At 40.1% G+C, this 26,123-nt stretch overlaps 1 protein-coding gene across 1 annotated transcript in view; it reads left to right on the top strand.

Moving 5' to 3' along the window:
* The window catches only part of LOC124121087, a 175,968-nt gene that overhangs the window by 42,529 nt on the left and 107,316 nt on the right, over nt 1-26,123 (top strand). The window contains exons 20-27 of the mRNA XM_048392794.1: nt 4,573-4,785; nt 7,286-7,483; nt 7,808-7,999; nt 14,994-15,239; nt 15,528-15,758; nt 22,017-22,217; nt 22,439-22,668; nt 24,975-25,203. Coding sequence (XP_048248751.1) covers nt 4,573-4,785; nt 7,286-7,483; nt 7,808-7,999; nt 14,994-15,239; nt 15,528-15,758; nt 22,017-22,217; nt 22,439-22,668; nt 24,975-25,203 — 1,740 coding nt within the window. The remainder of the gene's footprint in view (nt 1-4,572; nt 4,786-7,285; nt 7,484-7,807; nt 8,000-14,993; nt 15,240-15,527; nt 15,759-22,016; nt 22,218-22,438; nt 22,669-24,974; nt 25,204-26,123) is intronic.

Raw genomic sequence — 26,123 nt, 5'->3', positions numbered from 1 at the left:
AAGATTACTACATCCGATTGTGCTACCTACGTGAAAGGACGACCACAGCCAGCTCAACCGCATCCTAAATACCCGGACTGCGCAGAATCTTCGACCACACAGTACGAAACCGTTTCAGAGCAGCAGATCTACGAGCAAGACGTCCTATTCGACGCGTCACATTGAGTTGACTACATCATCAACAACGACTGCCTTGGTGTCGTCAACACAGGGTATGGCCTCGACTGTGATGGAGAGATTTCTGGTTCAGCGACGAATCAAGAATTCTCCTCCGTCGAGTTGATGGAAGAGCACTGGTCTGTAGACGTCGGGGAGAACGTTCAGCCGAAAACAGCGAAAAGGAAGTGGACAGGTTTTGTGGGGGTAGCCTTATGATGTGGGCGGCTATCTCTCATCATGGCAGGATAGGTTCGGTCCTTATCCAGGGCAATCTTACTACTCAACGATACATCAACGAAATTATCCTACCACACGCCCACCCAATTGCAGCCAACGGCAACGGTGTATTCCAGTAGGACAACGCTCGACCGCATACGCACGGATCACAAGAGCCTGTCTACACAACAACGTTGATGTTCTCCCCTGGCCCTCCAGACCCCCCGAATTTGAACCCGATAGTGCATCTGTGGGATGAATTGGATAGACAGCTACGCCGACGTCAACCGCATCCGCAGACTTGACAGCAGTTGGCTTTTGCGTTGCAGGCCGAGTTGGCTACCATTCACCAGGATGTGATTCGCATATTCGTCTCTTCCATGGGCAGGATATGTCAGGCCGCTTTCGATTCCATCGGGGGACATACGCGTTATTGATGGTAGCTGACCTTCATCTTAGACTTTTCCTATGTACCCATAAATGAGATGACTACAATCACCAAGTGTTCTCTCCACAACATTTTGGCTCAATACCTTGTACAGTTCCTCTTATAAAGGAATGTATTTTCCTACCTCGCACAAATCTGGCTTTGCGTTTCTATTTTTTAGAAGAGTATATTATCCCTGTACAGCAAATTTCGACAAAAGCCTACGTAGAGATTCTACGTGCGCATCATACAATTTACACGTGTTTTTTTATGCCACATAACACCTGTTTCACATAATAGAAATATACAAAAAAAACGAAATAATTGAAAAACTTACAGATTCGACCTGATATCTGATGCAATGCTAAAAACCAATGTGGGGAACCCACGAAACCAATGTCTCTGTTGCAACAGATAAACGTAGACGAACGTTCTGAAACTAGCGCATGATTGCAAACCACTAAATAAAATATTCCTGGCAACGGCACACTGCAATATTTAATACGACGTTTATAAGAATAAATGTAAATTGGGTATCTTTGGACATTTTAACACAAAGAAAAGACCATATTAACAATTTCTAGTTTTAAATTACAATCGATACCCATGTCCCATGACCCAGCACGTTGCACCAGAATTGGATGGACTATGCCATCAAAATCATTGAAGAAAACATCAAATGGCATAGGTTTAAGTTTTGTGAAACTTCTTAAAATACCAAATAATGACATGGTTGGAAAATATGACTAAGTAGTTATTCCAAGATATATTTCTATAGAAGGTTATGTTTAAATATTTATACCAGGCAAAACATCTAATAAGAGTTTTCCTAAAATACCACATCTCCCACGAGGAAGGACACCTAATTTCATTAAAACAACAATTTACATATATCTAGATTAACTCAAAGATTTTTTTTATTACAGTATTCCTGTAATGCGTCTTTGAAGACCTGTTCCAGAATCAGATATACAAACCACATCATCGGCAAATAACAATAAAGATGGCATAAATCAGGATGTACCCGAACAACAGAAACTTTCTAGTGTGTCGGCCAAATCATTTATAAATACTGAAAACAAAAAGGGACTCAATACACTTCCCTGACGGACTCCGGAAAAAGACCATCAACTTTTAAACATTATTTAACTGATTCATAAATAGCCTTAAGACAGTGTAACATTTTTGGGGAGACTCCTTTCTGTTCTAGGGCGCACCATAATTTAGAACTATTAACCACATCGAATGCACCAGACAAGTCAACAAAAGAGGAATAAACGCCCTCTTTCTTCCCCAAAAGGCGATGAATTACATTCTGCAATATAATTGCATTATCCACGGCAGCATAACTATGGCGAAAACCAGCCTGTGATTCTAAAACTTTTTCATAAACACCACACCAAAGGTTTAGTCTTGTATTCAAGACCGATATATTAAGCCTGCTTAAGTATACGTCTCCATGGTTATTTGTAAATCTCCTTTTTTATGTGATGGGACAATCAAACCAACAGACCAAGATGTAGGGAAACCACCTCTATCGAACAACCTGTTGAATGTAAATGTGAGAAAAGGCAACAGAACATTTTTGTGAATGTTTCAAGAACTCGTCAATTACGTTGAATGTTTCAAGAACTCGGCAATTACATTATCATATCCTGTTGATTTTTTAACTTGAGCTAATTCAAACTATTTTTAATTTTATCTTGAGATAGAGGAATCCAAAATTTCTGCATTAAATGAGTCAATATTGTGAGTACAATATCCGAAAATATTAATATAATCAGATTCATAGTTATATATACTATGGAAATAGGTCTACCATTCCTGAAATGTATTATTAGATTTGATAACAGCTGATGTACCCCTAAAACTACAGTTTACCACACGACTTACTATTATATAGATTAGCCATTAATTTTTGCCAAATTCTATATCTTCACATGCAAAAGAAACGCAAGTAGTTTTAAGCAAATAGGTAACACACACGAAACCATAAACTGATGCGAGTTTTAGCATGTAGTAAAGCCAGATGGTGTTATCAATATTTTTTGTTGCATTTTGGAAGCTACGAGTAAAAACGCATCATAAGAAACGAATCGCCAAAACGCACCATTTCAGTGAATATGTTGGTATCATGCACCCATTTCTCGCGAAATCGAAAATGCACGAACTGTCACGGACTGTAATGGGTATAAAACTGTGGCCGATTCTTGTACCTACCACTCCTTGGTCAACAATGCCACGCCTAACTCAAATTCAGAGAAACCAGGCTATCGGACGTTTGGAAGCTGGGGAGTCTGTCTAAGATGTTGCCCGTCATTGCCCGTAACCACAATTTACCGTCTCCTGCATCGATACAATGCTACACAGACCACAGATGACCTTCCTCGGAGCGGTCGTCCTAGGGTCACCACACCTCGACAAGATCGGCAGATTACCCGTCAACACCAGCGACATCCGTTCCTAACTGCAAGTGAAAGTTCTCGACAGACCACAGGAACACATATTCGACACATTAGCCGGGACACTGTGATCTGACGTCTCCGTTCCAACAACCTCAGATGTCGCCGACCAGCACGCCGTCCTGCTCTCCAACAACGGCATCGACAAGCACGATTTCAGTGGGCACAGGGTCGTCACAACTGGAGTCATCGTGAGTGCAGGCGTGTGATGAAAGTCTCTTTTGTGTCTCCCATGCAGACGGAAGAGTCAGAATTTGGCGGCGTCGAGGTGATCGTTTCGCTTACAGAAACGTTGTGGAAAGGGATCCATGGGGTGGACCTAGTGTCATGATATAGGCAGGGATTGGACTTAATGCGAGACTTGGACCTATGTGCTTGCTGAATGTTGGTCAAGGTCGGGGACACGTGATCAGACCCCACGTTGTTCCATTTTTTGCACAACATCAACAACACATTTCCAGCAGTTCAACGCTCGTCCCCATGTTGCCAGAGCTACCATGGCCTTTCTGCAACAACACAATATCCGTGTTCTACCGTGGCCAGCCCTCAGCCCTGAACCGAACCCCATCGAACACTTGGGGGATGAGGTTCAAAGGCGTCTGCACAATGTGCACCCAGTCCCTACTACTGCCGATGAACTACGCGCAGCTGCTCTGGATGTGTGCAGGAGGATCCCTAGGGCCTTCACAAATCGTCTGATCCACTCAATGTACAGGAGATGTGTGGCAGTGATCAATGCTAATGGTGGTCACACCAGGCATTGACTGACATTTTGGGTATTGACCCGAAACTGTGTAAGCCCTTAACATTTGAAAAAAACAATTATGTCAACTGCCTTTTAATCTATCAAAGTGTCTTAAGTCAAATTTTTGTCAATCTTGCCCTATTAGTTTTTCTTGTCTTTACTGTTGAAAATAAATAACATGTATACTGCATACTCTACTTGCGTTTCTTTTGCGTGTGAGTATAGATACACATGCGCCTTTTTCTCTTACAGTAGACAATACTGTTAAGAATATAACATATTTTCTAAACAGTTTAATAATGATAAGTCTATCACGATCTTAGCAAACGTAAATATTCACAATCCTTGATCAGTCCATGTTTGTGATCCATGACAATAGGCGACAATATAAGAAAGAGAATGGTACAATTAATATCAGTCATCATTGCCTCTTTTTCTAAAAAACTAATTATATTATCTGAAAATAATGTTTCCCTGAACAGTTCAGCCTTTATAGACGGTAGACAATATCCTTACATCAGCAATGTGATACTGTATATCTGTTTCTCCTCTCATCCTCACAGCTACCACATGTCCAGAACAGACAAAACAGGGAACTGACGTCCAGAAGAAGAGGGTTGTTCGCATTCATCCGAATACTACAGTGGCGTTCAAGGAGAAGGTGGTTGTAGAGTGTAGGAAGGAGGATGACTCCACCTTCAACAAGACCCTCTACTGTGCTTATGACAGCAAGACGAAGAATTATACCTTACAAGGCGACTCACCTATCTGCCCAGGTGAGATATAGCATTACAGTGAGAAGAACCCATATACCTTACAAGGTGACTCACCTATCTGTTCAGGTGGGATGGAGTATAGTATATGTTTTTGCTGCGAAACGTCAGTGAAATCGGCGGTTGTCTGTAACCTTTGGCAATTGGACAAAGTTGAGGCACGGCAGTGACCAAATACTAGCAGATAAAGGGCTTAACACCAAAATCCTTCCATGAAATGATAAGTACAACACTAAGAAAGGATGCCCCTTCCTATGCCAACGGTAAGAGTGGAGCAATGGAGACGACCCCGTCCTGGTAGGCCTGTGACGTCAGCAACACCAGATCCCGAGAATCCATAATGTCGTGATGACCGACTGGCGAATGACCCGTCATATTGTTAGTCCAATAGGCATTTCCCATGAGAAAATATATTGTATAATCACATCAACTTTGGCACAGAAACAAGTATAAGCACACTGGGTTCCAAAGCAACAGGCACAATTTGCCCCGTGATAATCTATCTATCTCTGTTTGTGAAGCTGATCCAGGTAGGTTCTCGCAACGATTTGTGACTGTGGATGAAACCTGGGTTCACCACCACCAACAAACAAAGCAGTGGAAACATTTGACATAACCACCACCAAAGGAGGCAAAGACTGTACCATCAACTGGCCTCCAGTGTCTTCGTAGTGGACCATCTTCCAAAAGACCAGACTATAAACGGAGCATACTATGCTGCACATTTGAGACAAGTGTGAAATTAAGACGTAGGAAACTGAAAAGAAATGTGCTCTTCCATCAGAACCTGTGCACAATCTACGAGGGTGGCTTTGAACTCCTCACGCACGCACCTTATTCTCCTGATCCAGCGATGAGGTCATAGCAGCTGTTGAGAACGTGTATGGATAGCCAAGAGAAGGTCTTCTACGAAACTGGGGATACAGTAGCTCTTATATCGTTGGCAAAAGTACATAAATATGGAAGGGGATTGTCTTTGCAGCAAATCATTTTAATGTTTTTAGGTCAAGTGTTTCAATATGAGGCTCAGGATTTATAAACCCCGTATGTTCTGTGATGCAACCATTACAGATCTTTTTTGCAATCATCAACCGAGACATGTCGGTTTCAGCCTTTGGCGTCTACAGATCACCAGATTTAAGATACAATCGATCATGTTCTTTCTAGGAAGGTTCGAGAGAGCGTCATACTACAGTTGCTCTTAAAGTTGTTTGGGACGGTCGGGTAGCCTAGTGGTTAAAGCGTTCGCTCTTCACGCCGGGGACCTGGGTTCGATTCCCGGCATGGATACAATGTGTGAAGTCCATTTCTGATATTCCCGCTGGAATATTGCTAAAAGCGGCGTAAAACTGCTAAAAGCGGCGTAAAACTCTACGCACTCACTCACTCATTCACTCTAGCCTATCCAGGTAGTAATGTAATTCACTGATGGTACTTTTGATTGTACCCTGGCCAAGTGGATAGTGCCCCATGCTTTTGATCACTAAATTATTTACAAACTGGGAGGGGGAAGTGGGGGTTAGCCTAGTGGTAAAAGCGTTCTGTCGTCCCGCCGAAGATTCCCGACATGGGTACAATGTGTGAAGCCTATTTCTGGTGCCACCCGCCGTGATATTGCTGTAATATTGCTAAAAAGCTGCGTAAAACCGAACTCATTCACCAACTCACTTACGTGTTGTTTACAACACGTAAGCTCTAACATCAAGTAAAGCTCTCTGCTATCTTCACTGTATTTCATAGTGATTCATAAATACATGCTTATGATATAGTCGGAATCCTAAAATGAACGTTTAACACGGATATGTGATGATTTTGGAAGGATTTCGTATATTTGTATACAGCTAAATACTGAGATGAAAGTGGAAATTAATTAAGAACCTGTTCACGCGAATAATTGTGAAGTGATGGTGATGACACCAAGTGTTCCGAAATTACAGTGAAGTAATGACAATGACATCAAGTGTTCCGAAATTACAGTGAAGTAATGACAATGACATCAAGTGTTCCGAAATTACAGTGAAGTAATGACAATGACATCAAGTGTTCCGAAATTACAGTGAAGTAATGACAATGACATCAAGTGCTCGGAAATTACAGTGAAGTAATGACAATGACATCAAGTGCTCGGAAATTACAGTGAAGTAATGACAATGACATCAAGTGCTCGGAAATAACAGTGAAGTAATGACAATGACATCAAGTGCTCGGAAATTACAGTGAAGTAATGACAATGACATCAAGTGCTCGGAAATAACAGTGAAGTAATGACAATGACATCAAGTGTTCGGAAATTACAGTGAAGTAATGACAATGACATCAAGTGCTCGGAAATTACAGTGAAGTAATGACAAGGACATCATGTGGTCGCAAATCACTGAATATCTTGCCCTCTTAGTGGTGAGAGCAGTTCAAGTCAACATTTGGCTTCGATCATGTCAAGGGGATAGTTCTCTCGAAAGAAAACGTGAAAAAATACATGTATGCATGTTTATTCATGTTTCAGTTGTTGACTGTGGACCTGTGGAAGACATCGCTGGATTTCGGAAACCAGACGTAGCTACGATAGGATCAACGTTCGGGAAATCCTTTGAGTTCAGCTGCAGTACAGGGGCGACAGCATCAGGAATATCGACTGACAATAACAACACTGTGAGGTGTTTGCAAAACGGTCGGTGGGGGTTTGGTAATCTCACCTGCAAAGGTAAGTTCTCCCTACTGATGCCTAAATGAATATAGTCATACACAATCATACCTATGGAATTCAGACAAATTTGTTTCTCTGGTGTTGGCGTTATGAGTTCTTTATAAAAATTGCAAATATCTTGGGATAAAAATAAACCTGTACAAGTTAAAAAATCTGTTTTTTAGTGAGCAGTCGTGGTCTATTATATTTCTAACTGCCTGATTCGTATATGTTTTCGTGATTGTTCATTAGTGGAATACGCATGGGGCTAAAAGTGTCCCCCGAGATCCAGTAGTTCTTACCTAGGCACAATGCATCTGATTGTCTTATTTGATTTATCAGCTGCGAAGTGCCCGGATCCAGGCACCCCCGGGGGATCGGAGCAGATGTTTGACAGCTACGAGCAGGAGAAGATTGTGGCTTACAGGTGCACAAGACCTGGATTCACACCTGATCCTGCTGACAACCGTACCTGTGTCTACTCAAACGCCACCAGGTCGGCATCCTGGAGTGGAAGTGTTCCTGTTTGTGAAGGTAATCACTGAGTGGCAGTGTTCCTGTATGTGAAGGTGATCATTGAGTGGAAGTGTTCCTGTATGTGAAGGTAATCACTGAGTGGAAGTGTTCCTGTATGTGAAGGTAATCACTGAGTGGAAGTGTTCCTGTATGTGAAGGTAATCACTGAGTGGAAGTGTTCCTGTATGTGAAGGTGATCACTGAGTGGAAGTGTTCCTGTATGTGAAGGTAATCACTGAGTGGAAGTGTTCCTGTATGTGAAGGTAATCACAGGAAGGAAGTGTTCCTGTTTGTGAAGGTAATCACTGAGTGGAAGTGTTCCTGGATGTGAAGGTAATCACTGGTTGGAAGTGTTCCTGGATGTGAAGGTAATCACTGAGTGGAAGTGTTCCTGTATGTGAAGGTAATCACTGGTTGGAAGTGTTCCTGTATGTGAAGGTAATCACTGAGAGGAAGTGTTCCTGTATGTGAAGGTAATCACTGAGAGGAAGTGTTCCTGTATGTGAAGGTAATCACTTGATGGAAGTGTCCCTGTATGTGAAGGTAATCACTGGGTGGAAGTGTTCCTGTATGTGAAGGTAATCACTGGTTGGAAGTGTTCCTGTATGTGAAGGTAATCACTGAGTGGAAGTGTTCCTGTATGTGAAGGTATTCACTGGGTGGAAGTGTTCCTGTATGTGAAGGTAATCACTGGTTGGAAGTGTTCCTGTATGTGAAGGTAATCACTGAGTGGAAGTGTTCCTGTATGTGAAGGTAATCACTGGTTGGAAGTGTTCCTGTATGTGAAGGTAATCACTGAGTGGAAGTGTTCCTGTATGTGAAGGTAATCACTGGGTGGAAGTGTCCTATATGTGAAGGTAATCACTTGATGGAAGTGTTCCTGTATGTGAAGGTAATCACTTGATGGAAGTGTTCCTGTATGTGAAGGTAATCACTTGATGGAAGTGTTCCTGTATGTGAAGGTGATCACTTGATGGAAGTGTTCCTGTATGTGAAGGTAATCACTTGGTGGAAGTGTCCTATATGTGAAGGTAATCACTTGATGGAAGTGTTCCTGGATGTGAAGGTAATCACTTGATGGAAGTGTTCCTGTATGTGAAGGTAATCACTTGATGGAAGTGTTCCTGTATGTGAAGGTAATCACTTGATGGAAGTGTTCCTGTATGTGAAGGTAATCACTTGATGGAAGTGTTCCTGTATGTGAAGGTAATCACTTGATGGAAGTGTTCCTGTATGTGAAGGTGATCACTGGATGGAAGTATTCCTGTTTGTGAAGGTAATCACTTGATGGAAGTGTCCTATATGTGAAGGTAATCACTGGATGGAAGTGTCCTATATGTGAAGGTAATCACTTGATGGAAGTGTTCCTGTATGTGAAGGTGATCACTGGATGGAAGTATTCCTGTTTGTGAAGGTAATCACTTGATGGAAGTGTCCTATATGTGAAGGTAATCACTGGATGGAAGTATTCCTGTATGTGAAGGTGATCACTGGATGGAAGTATTCCTGTTTGTGAAGGTAATCACTTGATGGAAGTGTCCTATATGTGAAGGTAATCACTGGATGGAAGTATTCCTGTATGTGGAGGTTTCCACTGTGTTGAAGTGTTCCCGTATTTGAAGGTATTCACTTGGTGGACGTGTTGCTATATGTGAAAGTAATGTCACTATAATCAAGTATATTTCCATCAGTGTGGAAAAAAAGCAAACGTTATGCCATTATTTAAGAAAGGTGATCACACTATCATTTCTAATTATAGACCGATATCACTCATTAGCTGTTTGGGAAAATTGTTTAGGAGAGTTGTGTTCAAACATTTATATAATTTCTTTCATGAGAACAAATTGTTGCATAAGTACCAATCTGGGTTCCAGGCTGGTCACTCAACTGTCCATCAACTAATAGAACTTTATCACCAAATTTGTACAGCGTTAGATAACAAAGAAATCTATTGTTTTGTATTTTGTGATGTATCAAACGTCTTTGATCGTGTATGGCACACTGGGCTTGTGTATACATTTGAGAGGTATGGTATAAAAGGCCAATTGTTGAAATGGGTTACCAGTTACATAAGTAATCGTAGCCAAAGCGTATTTGTGAATGGGGAAATATCCAAACCAAGACATTTGAAGGCTGGCGTGCCACAGGGGTCCGTGCATGGTCCTTTACTCTTTATTGTTTATGTAAATGACATTGCTGATAAATCAGACTGTATGACAAGACTGTTTGCCGACGATACATCGATTGGCATGTCATCCAATGATAACAGTGTACTGAACCGTTCCTTAAGCCCAAATTTAGCAATCTTTAGTGAATGGCCGAAACTTTGGCTGATAACTTACAATCCCGAAAAGACTAAATCTGTTCTATTCTCTCGCAAATACAACAATGGCGGTCTAAAACTATATTAATCAACGGGAAAGAAATCAGCCTTGTAAATAGTCAAGAGCACTTGGGTGTTATACTTGAAGCCAGTGGCAAATGGTCTTGTCAGAAAGATACCATAATTAAAACAACTTCCAAGATGATTTATTCAATGAGAAAACTCATACACCTATTTCACAGAAATACTATTAACAGTATATATAAAATGTTCATAAGACCACACTTTGAATACGCATGTGAGGTATGGGATGGTTGCATCGAAGGACACAGTAAGAAATTAGAACAATTACAATTAGAAGCTGCACGCATTGTAAATGGTCTACCTAAATATGCCCCCAGGCATTCATTATATTACGAACCCTTAGTTGAGCGTAGAAAGAAATGTAAACTTTGTCTTTTCTTCAGAATTAATCTTAACATGGCCCCTTCCTATCTAACAGATATTCTACCCAAAACCGTTGTTGCAAAAAAACCTCATACAGTCTCAGAAATTCTGAAAACATCAGTGTGCATCTCACAAGACTAAGACATTCGTGTAAATCCTGTTACGCATCGTCTAGCCGATTGTGGAACTCTATTCCGTTATCCGATTTTTTGTTTTAAAATTTCTTGACAAAAGCACCACCCCACGTCACCTGCGTACTTCGCTTATGGAAAAAAAAAATATAACATCTTACACACAAAAATGAGATACATGTGCAGTCAATTGAATTATAATTTATATAGAATTGATATAAAAGATCACCCGAACTGTTCATGTTCAAATACATGTGAAAATGCATATCGTTATCTCATGGAATGTACATTGTTTAGTCATCCGCGCGAAATTATGTTTAACAGCCTTAAGAATGTTGTTCATAACATGCCTGTTGATGTACACCTACTGTTATACGGCAATGCAGATCACGTTGTTACAGAAAATGAAGCTATATCTAAGGCAGTACAACATTATACAACTGAAAGATTTGTGTAAGAAATGTTCATTCAACAATTGATGCAGTGTTGTCACCACGACATGACATGAACTGTCACTGTCTTATACATATACCAGCTGCAGTACGCTAGAGTATATTGACAGTGTTATCTCATAGATATGGACTGTTACTGTGTTAAACGTATACAGGCTGCCGTGAACTAGAGTCTATTGTCAGTGTTATCTCTTAGACGGGAACTGTTACTGCTTTGAACATATACCATATGCAGTACGCTAAAGTATATTGACAGTGTCATCACATAGACAGGAACTGTTACTGTGTTAAACACATACCAGCTGCACTACGCCAAAGTATATTGACAGTGTCATCACATAGACAGGAACTGTTACTGCTGTGTTAAACACATACCAGCTGCACTACGCTAAAGTATATTGACAGTGTCATCACATAGACAGGAACTGTTACTGCTGTGTTAAACACATACCAGCTGCACTACGCTAAAGTATATTGACAGTGTCATCACATAGACAGGAAATGTTACTGTGTTAAACACATACCAGCTGCACTACGCCAAAGTATATTGACAGTGTCATCACATAGACAGGAACTGTTACTGCTGTGTTAAACACATACCAGCTGCACTACGCTAAAGTATATTGACAGTGTCATCACATAGACAGGAAATGTTACTGTGTTAAACACATACCAGCTGCACTACGCTAAAGTATATTGACAGTGTCATCACATAGACAGGAACTGTTACTGTGTTAAACATATATTAGCTGCACTACGCTAGTGTATATTGACAGTGTCATCACATAGACAGGAACTGTTACTGTGTTAAACACATACCAGCTGCACTACGCCAAAGTATGTTGACAGTGTCATCACATAGACAGGAAATGTTACTGTATTAAACACATACCAGCTGCACTACGCTAAAGTATGTTGACAGTGTCATCACATAGACAGGAACTGTTACTGTGTTAAACACATACCAGCTGCACTACGCTAAAGTATGTTGACAGTGTCATCACATAGACAGGAACTGTTACTGTGTTAAACACATACCAGCTGCACTACGCTAAAGTATGTTGACAGTGTCATCACATAGACAGGAACTGTTACTGTGTTAAACACATACCAGCTGCACTACGCTAGTGTATATTGACAGTGTCATCACATAGACAGGAACTGTTACTGTGTTAAACACATACCAGCTGCACTACGCTAAAGTATGCTGACAGTGTCATCACATAGACAGGAACTGTTACTGTGTTAAACACATACCAGCTGCACTACGCTGCACTACGCCAAAGTATATTGACAGTGTCATCACATAGACAGGAACTGTTACTGTGTTAAACACATACCAGCTGCACTACGCTAAAGTATGTTGACAGTGTCATCACATAGACAGGAACTGTTACTGTGTTAAACACATACCAGCTGCACTACGCTAAAGTATATTGACAGTGTCATCACATAGACAGGAAATGTTACTGTGTTAAACATATATTAGCTGCACTACGCTAAAGTATGTTGACAGTGTTATCTCATAGACAGGAACTGTTACTGAGTTAAACATGTATCAGCTGCATTATGCTGGAGTATATTGACACTGGTATTACATAGACATGAACTGTTACTGTTTTATACATATACCAGTTGCAGTACGCTAGAGTATATTGACAGTTGTATTACATAGACATGGACTGTTACTGTGTTATACATATACCAGCTGCAGTACGCTAGAGTATATTGACAGTTGTATTACACAGACATGGACTGTTACTGTGTTATCAATATACCACCAGCTGTACGTTAAAGTATATTTACTGTGTTATCTCATTTGACAGGAAGTGCTACTGTGTTAAACGTATACCAGCTACCGTACGCTAAAGTATAGTGACAGAGTTATCTCATAGACAAGAACTGTTTCTGTTTTAAACGTATACCAGCTGCAGTACGCTAGAGTATATTGACAGTGTTATCTCATAGACAGGAACAGTTTTTGTGTAATACATATACCAGCTGCAGTAGGCTAGAGTATATTGACTGTGTTATCTCACAGACAGGAACTGTTTTTGTGTAATACATATACCAGCTGCAGTAGGCTAGAGTATATCGTCAGTGTTAATTGCATTAACATTAACATCAGTAGCTTGTCGAAATCTTACGTATGGATCGTGCGTAGTGGTACATGTTTTCCATAGCCGTGTGAAGTTACTGTGAACCAAAATAAACAACCATATATATTTCTTCTCTGGGAAAAAGGCTCCTCGGATTGTTTTAAACAAAATACTTGAACAGACTTTTGCAGAATAATTGAAACTTGAATAACGGTAACAACAACGATTCTGTGTAATCTGATGATATCTCTGGTGTAACTTCACTTATATATAGTTTCAAATCAAACATGAAGAATGTCTCGCGGAGGAGAAGTCAGTGTGGATGCATTAGCCGGTGTCACTATCTCGACAGAAGTCGAGTGGACGCGTGGAGGCATACAACTTATACACCTGCACAGGGCACCGAGAGGGATCAGCAACATTAGACCACATGTTGGGCCTTACGTCGCGACAATCACGAGGATTCTCACCGGACCTATTCTTTTCTTGTCTCATGGACAGTTCAAGATATTCGTGATCGTCTCCATCAACATGCAATGTGATGTCCCCGTAACACATGTTGTAGTCATCACTGAAACCTCTTAATCCAAAAAGGATTGTGTTGTAGAGCCATAGACAGTTTATTATGCTCAATGGATTACTGATTCCAATGGTTCTGGATTGCCACTGGGACTTGATCTCTTCTCCACCAATCGGGTCGGCTCTCCTTGGTAAGTTGCTACGCCCTTCTTTCTTTAGTTCAATTTTTCTCCCCTTTAATACTTCCCGTGATCGTGAAAATTCTAAAGATGACGTGAGTGAATAGCCATACCCCCTTTGTTTTAGTGATCGTTCGATACTGCTCTGAAAACCCCTGAGACTATTTGTTTCATGGTTTTCCCCATTTGTTGTTCGAACACTGATGAAAAACTTGAAGAGAAGTGTGTCTAGTTCGTTTGGGGGGATTTCATGCATTTGGCGAATTTTGTTTTGGACTTTTAGAAAGTTATCGAACAGTTTCAAATCGAACAAAGTTTTCTTGGCTGTGTTTTTGTTTTGATTGTCTAGGATCACACCATCGATCATGCCGTCCTCAACAGCCACAAATCTACCTTGGGCATCTTTCGACTTTGTGTTCGTCGTCTGCTTCGCCGTGCTCGACGATGGCGTTTTGATGATGAAACGTTGGCCACAGGGACGTTTCAATAATCTCCCTTCATCACAGTCAAATTCAAATTCGGTACCATCAACCTGTAACGTGTAATATCCATTTGTCAACACGGATATCAATGTAACACTTTGATCTATTAAAACATTGTCTCCAACATCAAAGGTATCCATGTTGTTTGTGAACACCTACTCATGTGCACCGGCGAAAAACGCCCCACTTCCGGTTATCTAATTTGCATATCTAATTTGCATACTTATGTCATTGGGTAATGACATACATGTTTTTATGTCATAAGCTTATGTCATGGATACATGCTTTAGTTAAATAATAAATTGAATTACTGTACATTGTTATACAGATACACACTTCAATTCCTAGTGTATATGGAATTGCTGTTTATTGTTATGCAGATACAAGTCCCCCGGTGTTTACCAACTGTGACGGTGACAGGAACATTACCATATACAAGATGCAGGCACCAAGCATCACCATCCCCTCTGTTCAAGACAACTCAGGCTTTCTGAGCATGATAGGTTTCACCAGCCCCACCGGCTTCAATCCTGCAGACCCAGTGTGGAAGAACACGGATGTCACATATGAAGCCACCGATGGTGCTGGCAGGAGTTCCCAGTGCAAGTTCAAGATCAGTGTCAGAGGTAGGATATTACCATGAAAAAGGTGCCCTGCAATCCTGATTCAGAGAGCTTTCTAAAGCATCAGTAATGCACAGCTGCCGTGAACGTGAACCAGTAGTACGCATGTGCGGTACATGTTTATGCTGGTATTAAAGTAACAGTAACGAACGGTTTTTTCGTGCAGTATTATATGTATCAATATAGTAAATGTTAGTTAGCTTTCATCAGTATTGAATGTTACGCTAATTTTGGCTCAGTAGAAGTCAAGTCAAAAATATTTAATGAACTGTATTGTTCACATCTTTTCAGAAAGAGGTTCCATCAATCTGGACTGTCCTAATGTGACATACAATGTGACATCAACAACATCTACCACTCACAAGATCAACGACAGCATCAGCCACTCTAGCGGAACACTGACCTCCGACCCTACAATCATCGCCAGTTTGTCCAATGTGGGGACATTCAATGACTACAGAGTGACGCTACGAACCGACCAGGGATTTGAAAAAACATGTGCCTTCCAAGTTCTAATCAAAGGTAAACTCTCTCCTTAAATGTTTAAGAATTACGTTTAATTTTGCCGTAAATCTCCATTGATTAGCAAGCATGCTATTAAAAATCAACGCTTTCTCAGAGATAACGAACGTATGTCGCGGATACGGAATGTGCTGACATGCGTAGTAGACCTCAGCAGGAGACAAGCTATATTGTTGTATCAAGCAATAACTGTGTGTCCCTGTGCCAGTCCTCCTGTCACGGATATGAGCTTCTAGTCTATAACATCAACGTATCTTGATGAAAAAGGGTTGCATCTTAACGCGATACACACTAAGTATTTTGATGATTTTAACGCTTCATGTAATCACGTTTTTGAGACATCAATGTTTGGAGACAGCAATCAAGCCATCTAGTTGTGAATGGGGCAATAAAGTGTTTGATACCAATGTGTTTCCAATAGGAACTAATACATCACTTTCTTTCTTTCGTTTGTTTGTTTGTTTGTTTCTAGTTTAAATTGATATTCTAGCTATCTTACGATACGTGTAGGTTAATGGGCCTCATACGACACGTGTAGGTTACTGGTCCTCATACGACACGTGTAGGTTACTGGGCCTCATACGACACGTGAAGGTTACTGGGCCTTATACGACACGTGTAGGTTACTGGGCCTTATACGACACGTGTAGGTTACTGGGCCTTATACGACACGTGAAGGTTACTGGGCCTTATACGACACGTGAAGGTTACTGGGCCTTATACGACACGTGTAGGTTACTGGGCCTCATACGACACGTGTAGGTTACTGGTCCTCATACGACACGTGTAGGTTACTGGTCCTCATACGACACGTGTAGGTTACTGGGCCTCATACGACACGTGTAGGTAACTGGGCCTCATACGACACGTGTAGGTTACTGGGCCTCATACGACACGTGTAGGTTACTGGTCCTCATACGACACGTGTAGGTTACTGGGCCTCATACGACACTTGTAGGTTACTGGTCCTCATACGACACGTGTAGGTAACTGGGCCTCATACGACACGTGAAGGTTACTGGTCCTCATACGACACGTGTAGGTTACTGGGCCTCATACGACACGTGTAGGTAACTGGGCCTAATACGACACGTGTAGGTAACTGGGCCTCATACGACACGTGTAGGTTACTGGGCCTCATACGACACGTGTAGGTAACTGGGCCTCATACGACACGTGTAGGTTACTGGTCCTCATACGACACGTGTAGGTAACTGGGCCTCATACGACACGTGTAGGTTACTGGTCCTCATACGACACGTGTAGGTAACTGGGCCTCATACGACACGTGTAGGTTACTGGTCCTCATACGACACGTGTAGGTAACTGGGCCTCATACGACACGTGTAGGTTACTGGGCCTCATACGACACGTGTAGGTAACTGGGCCAGATACGACACACAAAGTTTACTAGGCCTCATACGACAGACGATGGTTTCTGATGACCTATTTTAATCATGAATACCCACGGGGTTAATATCTCATAAACAATCTGCGAAATTCCGATCTTTTGTTGAAGAGAAAGAATCAATCACTCCCCTTTTCGCGAACACATATTGCCACTGTTCGTAGACTCGTACTTATGATATAATTGAAAACTTAGCAGGGTTATCTAATGATTATTGGAAAAGACATTGTCCAATCTATTTGTTCAGTTCATGAGTCTGTGTATACATTTGGAGAAACATTAAGCCCTATTTCTAAATTTTTAGTTTGAACTTGTTGAAAGTCTTTCAGAGTGGGTTAAACGTAATGTTATCAGTTGTAGAAAGTACGAACTGAAAACAGAATAAACTGTCCCTGCCAGCTGTCATCCAAAGCCAGGTTGCCCTACATGGAAAGTTTTGGAGTTCTTTAATGATTTTTATTACGTTCAGAGGGAACATGGCATTGTGTTCATGATCAACGTATCATGTAAGGCATCACATTACATGGTAAATGCCCAAGGGACGCAACTGTGCAAAGCGAATCTCGGCGCCTAAGACGACTGGGCCACCTGTGCCCCCAAATGTCATGAGAAAAACGTACGGCATGTAACATGACAGTAACTTCATGTACCAAGGTACATGGTAATAATTGTAAGATTGTTCGATTACCTCAAGTCAATCAGCCTGCTTTATGGTTTTCTCTACTCAAATCCACTATTTAGTTTAAGAAATTATTGTTCTGTTTCTTCTTGCAAGAAGCAACTCGACATAATAGATGTCTTTCAGTATATTTCTATATGATTTAAAACCTTTTTTTTCCTTTAGTATTAGTTACGTAAAATCAGTAAGTGATTAAGTTAGAAGTTGCTTGTACCTCGAAAATAACTTTAGAAACAAGAAAGCAAGTTTGAGATTAAGATGTTTACGCATGTTTGCATATAAGTTCCAAAACCAAATTTATCTGGAATCTTCATGCTGAATCCCTTAGAAACTGTGTCAAAGGCTTTTTTAAAAATTAATTAATATTAATACCCTTTCTTCTTGAATCTTTTTGCTTAAAAAAAGATGTCCAATGAGAGTCGAATGTTTTGGCTAATACACGAGATAAATCCCGTCTGATTCTCGTGGAGAAAGAGATCCGACGTTTTTTTATCCTATTTGTTATACAAGTGCTAGTAATCTTATATAAAGCATTTGAAATAGATATAGGTCTCCATTCTTTTAATAAAGGTTTATCTAAATTTGGCTTTAGAATTCATGGTATAACACCCCTATTCATAATAAGAGTCAAAGAATTGTTTTTGTAAGTGTCACTGATAAACGACAAATCCAAATGTTGATGTCTAAAAAATATTTAACGTTCAAAAAGAGAAAACAACAAGTCCCAGGTTCTTATTATTTTTCAATGACTTAAGAGTAGCAGCTGTCTCGTTAATTTTTGTTTCTACATCTAGTTGTTCTGAGGATTTTTATTTAAAGTTCAAGTGGTAATGTCCTTTAAACAACCTAAACCTTCAACGTCAATATCGTCTACAAATAATAAAACTTTTCTGTTCGTTCATTATTGAATAACCATTTGTTATTTCTTCACCTTTTTCTTTCATATAAGTACTGGTAAGTTTATTCGATAAGTTCCTGTTTTCTAAGTGGCAAACTTAATTAGTTGGTTACTCTCCTTCGTTATACTAGTGTATTCTATTACGGATTTGAATTCTTCTCATTTCCTCTTTTTTATTTTTTTCGAACTCTGATTTTCGTTCTGATAGTGTAGTTAACAATGTTTCGTTTACAAATTCGTTTCTTACTTGTTCTTCTTATTCCCTTATATCATTTTCTATTTCTTTTTTTTCTCTTTTAGTTTTTTTTAAGTGTGTACAATATGAGTTTTTGCTCTTACTTTAACAAACGTCTCCACATCTCTATCAATAGATACAATTAATGCCTTCATAATCATATTTAGGATATGCATATTCACGTTTCGTTTAAAATATCTAATACCATTTCTTTATAATCATCTTTTCGTAGTTATAATGTATTGGACTTCATATCCTCTCCCCTTTTCTTTATTTTGTTGATTTGATAGCGACAATGTAATTGCGGAATGACCTGTTTTGTAGCTGGTTAAGATTGAAGAATGAACGGTGAGATTAAAAAGATCTTCAGTCACAAGGAAAAGGTCTCGTCTAGCTTGTTGACGAGGGTTGTTTTTCCACCAAGTAAATGTATAGTTGATCGGATTTAGTTCTCACCATGAATCTGTTAGATTTTATGATTCAATTTTATCTAAGACTTGCTTTGAGATAATCAATATTTATTATAGTTTTCAAAGTCTATTGAATGATCAAGTACAAAGTTCGAATCTCCACATATTACTAAGGAGTCATTACCTATATGATCATTTTTTGTTAAAATAATTTTTTGTAAAAAAAAGTGTTTTAGTAATTTGGACCCCACACTGTGATGATGGATGATCAAAGTCGTCATTTTTTCATATAACTTTCTTCATCTTTGGAAATATGAACATCTTGCAAACAAATCATTGAAGATTTCCATTTTTCTATATAAAGTAGAGACTTTTTTTCGTTTCGTTTTTTTCGGCTAGGCCTCTATATTTGGCTGTTACTATTTGCATTTTATCGTTTACTCTCATGTTTTAGTAACACCATGATGCTCTTGAAATAACAAAGTTTAATGTACCCACGGGCATGGTTTTTGCTTCGTATAACGATAGAAGAGAATAACATGAATAAAAGCAAAGAAATATCTCCTGTTGCCACGAGCTCTGGCTTTTGAGTTGAAGGCAACTAACTACCTTCCCATTGATTAGCAGTACTGTCTACAATTCACACCTACATATACCAACAAATACACACACACTTACGCACACGCACACGCACACATACATATACCCATACATACACACATATACATACGTATACACGGATGCCAGAACATATATGCACGTGCATGTACATTTAACAGTATTCAATTTAGTGTCCCAATTAAAACAAAGATACAGTGTAAAGAAATCAGGAATAAATAAATTGTAATACAATTTTGTTTGTGTATTTGGCTGGTCTATAAGCAGTCCAAAATGTCCTGACGAATATGCACTGCTAAATATCAGTCACCACAGAATGATGTCTTGTCCTTGCCACATACCTGCAAGACCTTGACCCTATCTTTACCGCCTGGTGCGTGCATGCTATATATAGTATGTAGGTCGACGAGTTCGACTCAAAACATTGAAGTGTCCACCGTGTAGCCTGTTAGTGGAAAAACATAATACAAGCTTTACAAAACATGTAACATTCTGTCCTATGGACAGTTTGTAGTTGTTCCTACTGTCAAGGCCTCCAAATAACAAAACCATAATCTGTAAATATCATTTATCTACATCATTATTTTATTTTTATTTTATTTTACGAAATTGACATACCAAATAATGCTACATTTTAGGTCAGTATGTTAACTGATTAAGTAACCTGCCAACAAAAAGCGACACAATCTATTCCATATCCGCAAGAAATCGCTGCTGAAAGCAGAGTTGATTGAACGATTTCGCGTGTATCACGAGCATGTGTTTATGTATCACTATCAAATAGTGTTGATACAAGGAGTTCGCGAAACGGTGAGCGTATCCTGCCCCATCGGTGGCACCAGTCACAAACACATACGAAGGCCAGTCAATTGTTGACCTGAATAAAACACGGGAACATATGGTACACGTCAAACTAGGGAATTGCATCGAAAGTCATTTTTGTCACTGATGCGTCAAACTTGGAAATATCCTCCACATGTCTACCATAAACCTTATGACAGCTTTACAGCTGGATGGAATGTTGTAACATTGATCAAACTACATTTGAGCAAGAGTCACATGACGCACTTTGAAATCTTCGCAGAAAGAGCATGCTCGATTGTGCCCCACAAGTTGTCAAATGTAGACACCAAGAGCTGGAGCTGATGGAATATTGCTCGACATGAGTTGCCTTTTAGAAAGTTGAAGTCATCCCTCTTGTCATACGGCTGTTCTTGTGGAGATCGTTTTGTCACACTGAATCGTTATGCATAGAACTAAATATGAAGCGGTCTCAACGGTATCCTTTATCTCTAGTTCAGGTTGGTTAATCAGTGGAAGGAAATTGGCTATTTGATGATTATTGAGCAATATCAGATCATCGACGCACCTGAAGCTTCAAGGTCCTGGCCAGATTACTTTGTGTTAACTTGGTCACCGAGCAGAAATTCCTATTCATATGCAAAGCGAGGAGCACAATTGGTGCCCATCATGATGTCTACCCCTTGCCTACATGTCTTACCCAGACAGTTTACATACATGTTATCAACGAGGAAATCCTGCATGCATCAGTGCCATCAACGTTTGACTGAAGACATGTCCCTTCCTCTTTTGTACAGAATTACCACGCTCAGTAAAAATCATACAAAGAGAGATGTACTACGAAATCCCTGTTTCAAAGATCAATCATAATCCTTAATACAATCATGGAGGGGCTTTCTTTATATTCACCAAAATAGAATTTATACCACATATGGAATAGCAAAACCTCATAGGATTTGCTTGGTTATTTTAATCTTCAAATCATTCAGGGAGACTCCATTTTGTTCAGGCAGAATTCTAATCCTCTACCTCTGCAACATCCTATTGCTGAAGCAGTTATGAAAAGTGGGCTACTGACAATTGCACAGTGTTCATAAGTAGTGATTTACATATGTCCCATATATGTAGCGGTCTATTTGTTAAAAGGGGTTTATGAATCGACAAAAATAACATTCATTACTTATGATGTGAAGACGTTTCCTCTTGCAGCTGGAAAATGTTTCCATGGCCTGACCAACACTCCACAGAACGCCGACATTACTCGCTCCAACAACAGCGACAACAGCATCCTCTCCTCCGTCGTCACCTGCAACAGTGGATATGCGTTTGCTGACGGCTCCACAAGTCGGACATACAACTGTTCGGGGGGAAATGTCTGGTCACCATCCCTCCCCCTAGAGGACTGTTTACGTAGGTGGAACTGCTGTCAACGATCTGGCGGCTTTCATGATGTCAGCTTCTGTTAGATATGTATATGTAAGGTAGTTATGTGAATCTGTCATCTTCAAGAGCATGATGTTTACTTAAAGGAATGTTACTTTCTGATGTTCTGGTGCGTATCTGTACATGGATTATCCTTGGATATACTTTGCATCTCAGTGTATTGTTGATAATACAAACTTCCTCTACAGCGTCAACAACTACTGAGTACACATACAAGGTCAGCCTTGATCTGAAGTCCAAAGACCTAGTGCAGTCGGACAACGCATGCCGTAACAACCTAACACAGTTTTACAATGATATGATATCCCCTGCGACATCCGCCATCAACCAACTGTGTCGGATTGACATACTACAAGGAACCTACTACCGCTTCACAGTCAGCGATGCCATGTTTGTCGGAGGTGTTGCTTTCTTTAAAGTATGTTGATATATCGATCTGTAATTATTAGTCATAAATAATATTGAACTTATGTGTCAGCAAGACATAACAGAACAATACAGATAATAGTAAGGTAACACTCATTTCAGGCTGCGTTATTTGAGACGTCCATTGCTTAATCACAAATGTTGGATAAAGACATTAGTCTCATTGGCGCCATGATGAATCGTATCAGTCATATATTGAAAACCTTGTCCAATAATGAAAAAGGATGTTTTACTCTAAGATTACATTGTAGATCATTCAAACGTTCTGTGCATATTGGTTCAGTACACTGATGCTATGATGGGGTACAATGTGAAGTACATGTTCAGTGCACTGATGCTATCACGGTGTACAATGTGAAGTACATGTTCAGTATACTGATGCTATCACGGTGTACAATGTGAAGTACATGTTCAGTACACTGATGCTATCACAGTGTACAATGTGGAGTACATGTTCAGTACACTGATGCTATCACGGTGTACAATGTGAAGTACATGTTCAGTACACTGATGCTATCACAGTGTACAATGTGGAGTACATGTTCAGGACACTGATGCTATCACGGTGTATAATGTGGAGTACATGTTCAGTACACTGATGCTATCACAGTGTACAATGTGAAGTACATGTTCAGTACACTGATGCTATCACGGTGTATAATGTGGAGTACATGTTCAGTACACTGATGCTATCACGGTGTATAATGTGGAGTACATGTTCAGTACACTGATGCTATCACAGTGTACAATGTGAAGTACATGTTCAGTACACTGATGCTATCACAGTGTAGAATGTGGAGTACATGTTCAGTACACTGATGCTATCACGGTGTACAATGTGAAGTACATGTTAAGTACACTGATGCTATCATGATGTACAATGTGAAGTACATGTTCAGTACACTGATGCTATCACAGTGTACAATGTGTAGTACATGTCCAGTACACTGATGCTATCACGGTGTACAATGTGGAGTACATGTTCAGGACACTGATGCTATCACGGTGTATAATGTGGAGTACATGTTCAGTACACTGATGCTATCACAGTGTACAATGTGAAGTACATGTTCAGTACACTGATGCTATCACGGTGTATAATGTGGAGTACATGTTCAGTACACTGATGCTATCACGGTGTATAATGTGGAGTACATGTTCAGGACACTGATGCTATCACGGTGTATAATGTGGAGTACATGTTCAGTACACTGATGCTATCACGGTGTACAATGTGAAGTACATGTTCAGTACACTGATGCTATCACGGTGTACAATGTGAAGTACATGTTCAGTACACTGATGCTATCACGGTGTATAATGTGGAGTACATGTTCAGTACACTGATGCTATCACGGTGTACAATGTGGAGTACATGTTCAGTACACTGATGCTATCACAGTGTATAATGTGGAGTACATGTTCAGTACACTGATGCTATCACGGTGTACAATGTGAAGTACATGTTCAGTACACTGATGCTATCACAGTGTACAATGTGTAGTACATGTCCAGTACACTGATGCTATCACAGTGTACAATGTGGAGTACATGTTCAGGACACTGATGCTATCACGGTGTACAATGTGATGAACATGTTCAGTACACTGATGCTAACACGGTGTATAATGTGAAGTACATGTTCAGTACACTGATGCTATCACAGTGTAGAATGTGATGTACATGTTCAGTACACTGATGCTATCACGGTGTACAATGTGGAGTACATGTTCAGTACACTGATGCTATCACAGTGTACAATGTGGAGTACATGTTCAGTACACTGATGCTATCACAGTGTAGAATGTGATGTACCTGTTCAGTACACTGACGCTATCACGGTGTACAATGTGGAGTACATGTTCGGTACACTGATGCTATCACGGTGTACAATGTGAAGTACATGTTCAGTACACTGATGCTATCACGGTGTACAATGTGAAGTACATGTTCAGTACACTGATGCTATCACGGTGTACAATGTGGAGTACATGTTCAGTACACTGATGCTATCACGGTGTACAATGTGAAGTACATGTTCAGTACACTGATGCTATCACGGTGTACAATGTGGAGTACATGTTCAGTACACTGATGCTATCACAGTGTACAATGTGGAGTACATGTTCAGTACACTGATGCTATCACGGTGTACAATGTGAAGTACATGTTCAGTACACTGATGCTATCACGGTGTACAATGTGGAGTACATGTTCAGTACACTGATGCTATCACGGTGTACAATGTGGAGTACATGTTCAGTACACTGATGCTATCAAACCATGCCTCCCTTTCAGCACAAGGTGGAACTGATACTCAAACTGGAGAATAACGATGGCCGGACTACAGCTCTGGAACATTGCGCCGGCAACATCAACCTGCAGAAGAAGGTGTTATTTGGTCTGGTAGCCGGAGGATGTAACTTCACTGTGCAGGACACGTCCACGGGCGTTAATCTCACTCGGTCCGGACAATCGTGCAATGTGGGATACCAGCTGGGGGACGTCGGGGTAAACAAGATGTGTTGTAAGTGTGCTGGTTTATTGGACTTTTAGGTGGCACGTGTATGTACTGTCTGCTTGTTGTCGGTTTCTTGTCTGTTGTCTTCTGCTGTCCTTACAAAGAAAACGTAAAGATCTTTTCAGTTCGCAAAGTATGTCATAGTCTGTTACAAACTACAAGAACGGACCATAATATTTTACAATGACATATTTTAACCATGAAAACTATGACTATTACATAATGAAGACCGTAAGACTTTAAAAAAAGTATTCCTTCATATTTATGAGCGAAGGTAAGTGTTGTTGACAATAGCGATAGTGTCATAAATTGCGTTAAGGTTCACTCAGTCTTTTAGAGTGCACGTTCTCTTTGCGTGTCAATGAGGGATAAAACATCACCACCATGTATAGATCTACAAGGTATTCAAACGTTCTGGTACAGTACATGTCAACTACGATGACTGACTGATCTGACGGTGCATTATATTGCTCTTTTGATGATGCTATGATAAAATATTTAAGTAAATTGCAGAAGAAAATGTTCTGTCTCAGACAATAGAATCCATTAGTGTTCACCTGTGTGAATCCGATTTTTTCAATAAAGGACTAAGACTGAGACTTAAGACTGCGAAATATGTTCTTTGAGGGAGATTCGCATCTTGTTAGTTTATTCTTGATTGGACCTTGTACTTTGACTATGTCTCGGTTTATTCTCATATTTCAAGTTCACCTGCTCCTTCTAACCCATGATGAAACCTGAACTTGTTCAAGAGGTTTGAATCTGACTGTCCCCGCAGCTATAGTGAAAACCCTGTTCGGCCGTTTTGTTAAACACGTTATGAAAGTTGATAGTTTTTTTTATTGTTTTGATTGTTTAGTTACTGGACGTTCTAAAAAATATGTTCCGTTTTTCTTCAATGCGTAAAAGTATGGCATTTGTATTTA

This window comes from Haliotis rufescens, unplaced genomic scaffold (assembly GCF_023055435.1).
Source record: "Haliotis rufescens isolate VD_foot unplaced genomic scaffold, xgHalRufe1.0.p SCAF_11, whole genome shotgun sequence".
Taxonomy (NCBI): Eukaryota; Metazoa; Mollusca; class Gastropoda; order Lepetellida; family Haliotidae; genus Haliotis; species Haliotis rufescens.
Note: the sequence above shows the minus strand (reverse complement) of the source record. Positions and strands in the feature narration are given on the sequence as shown.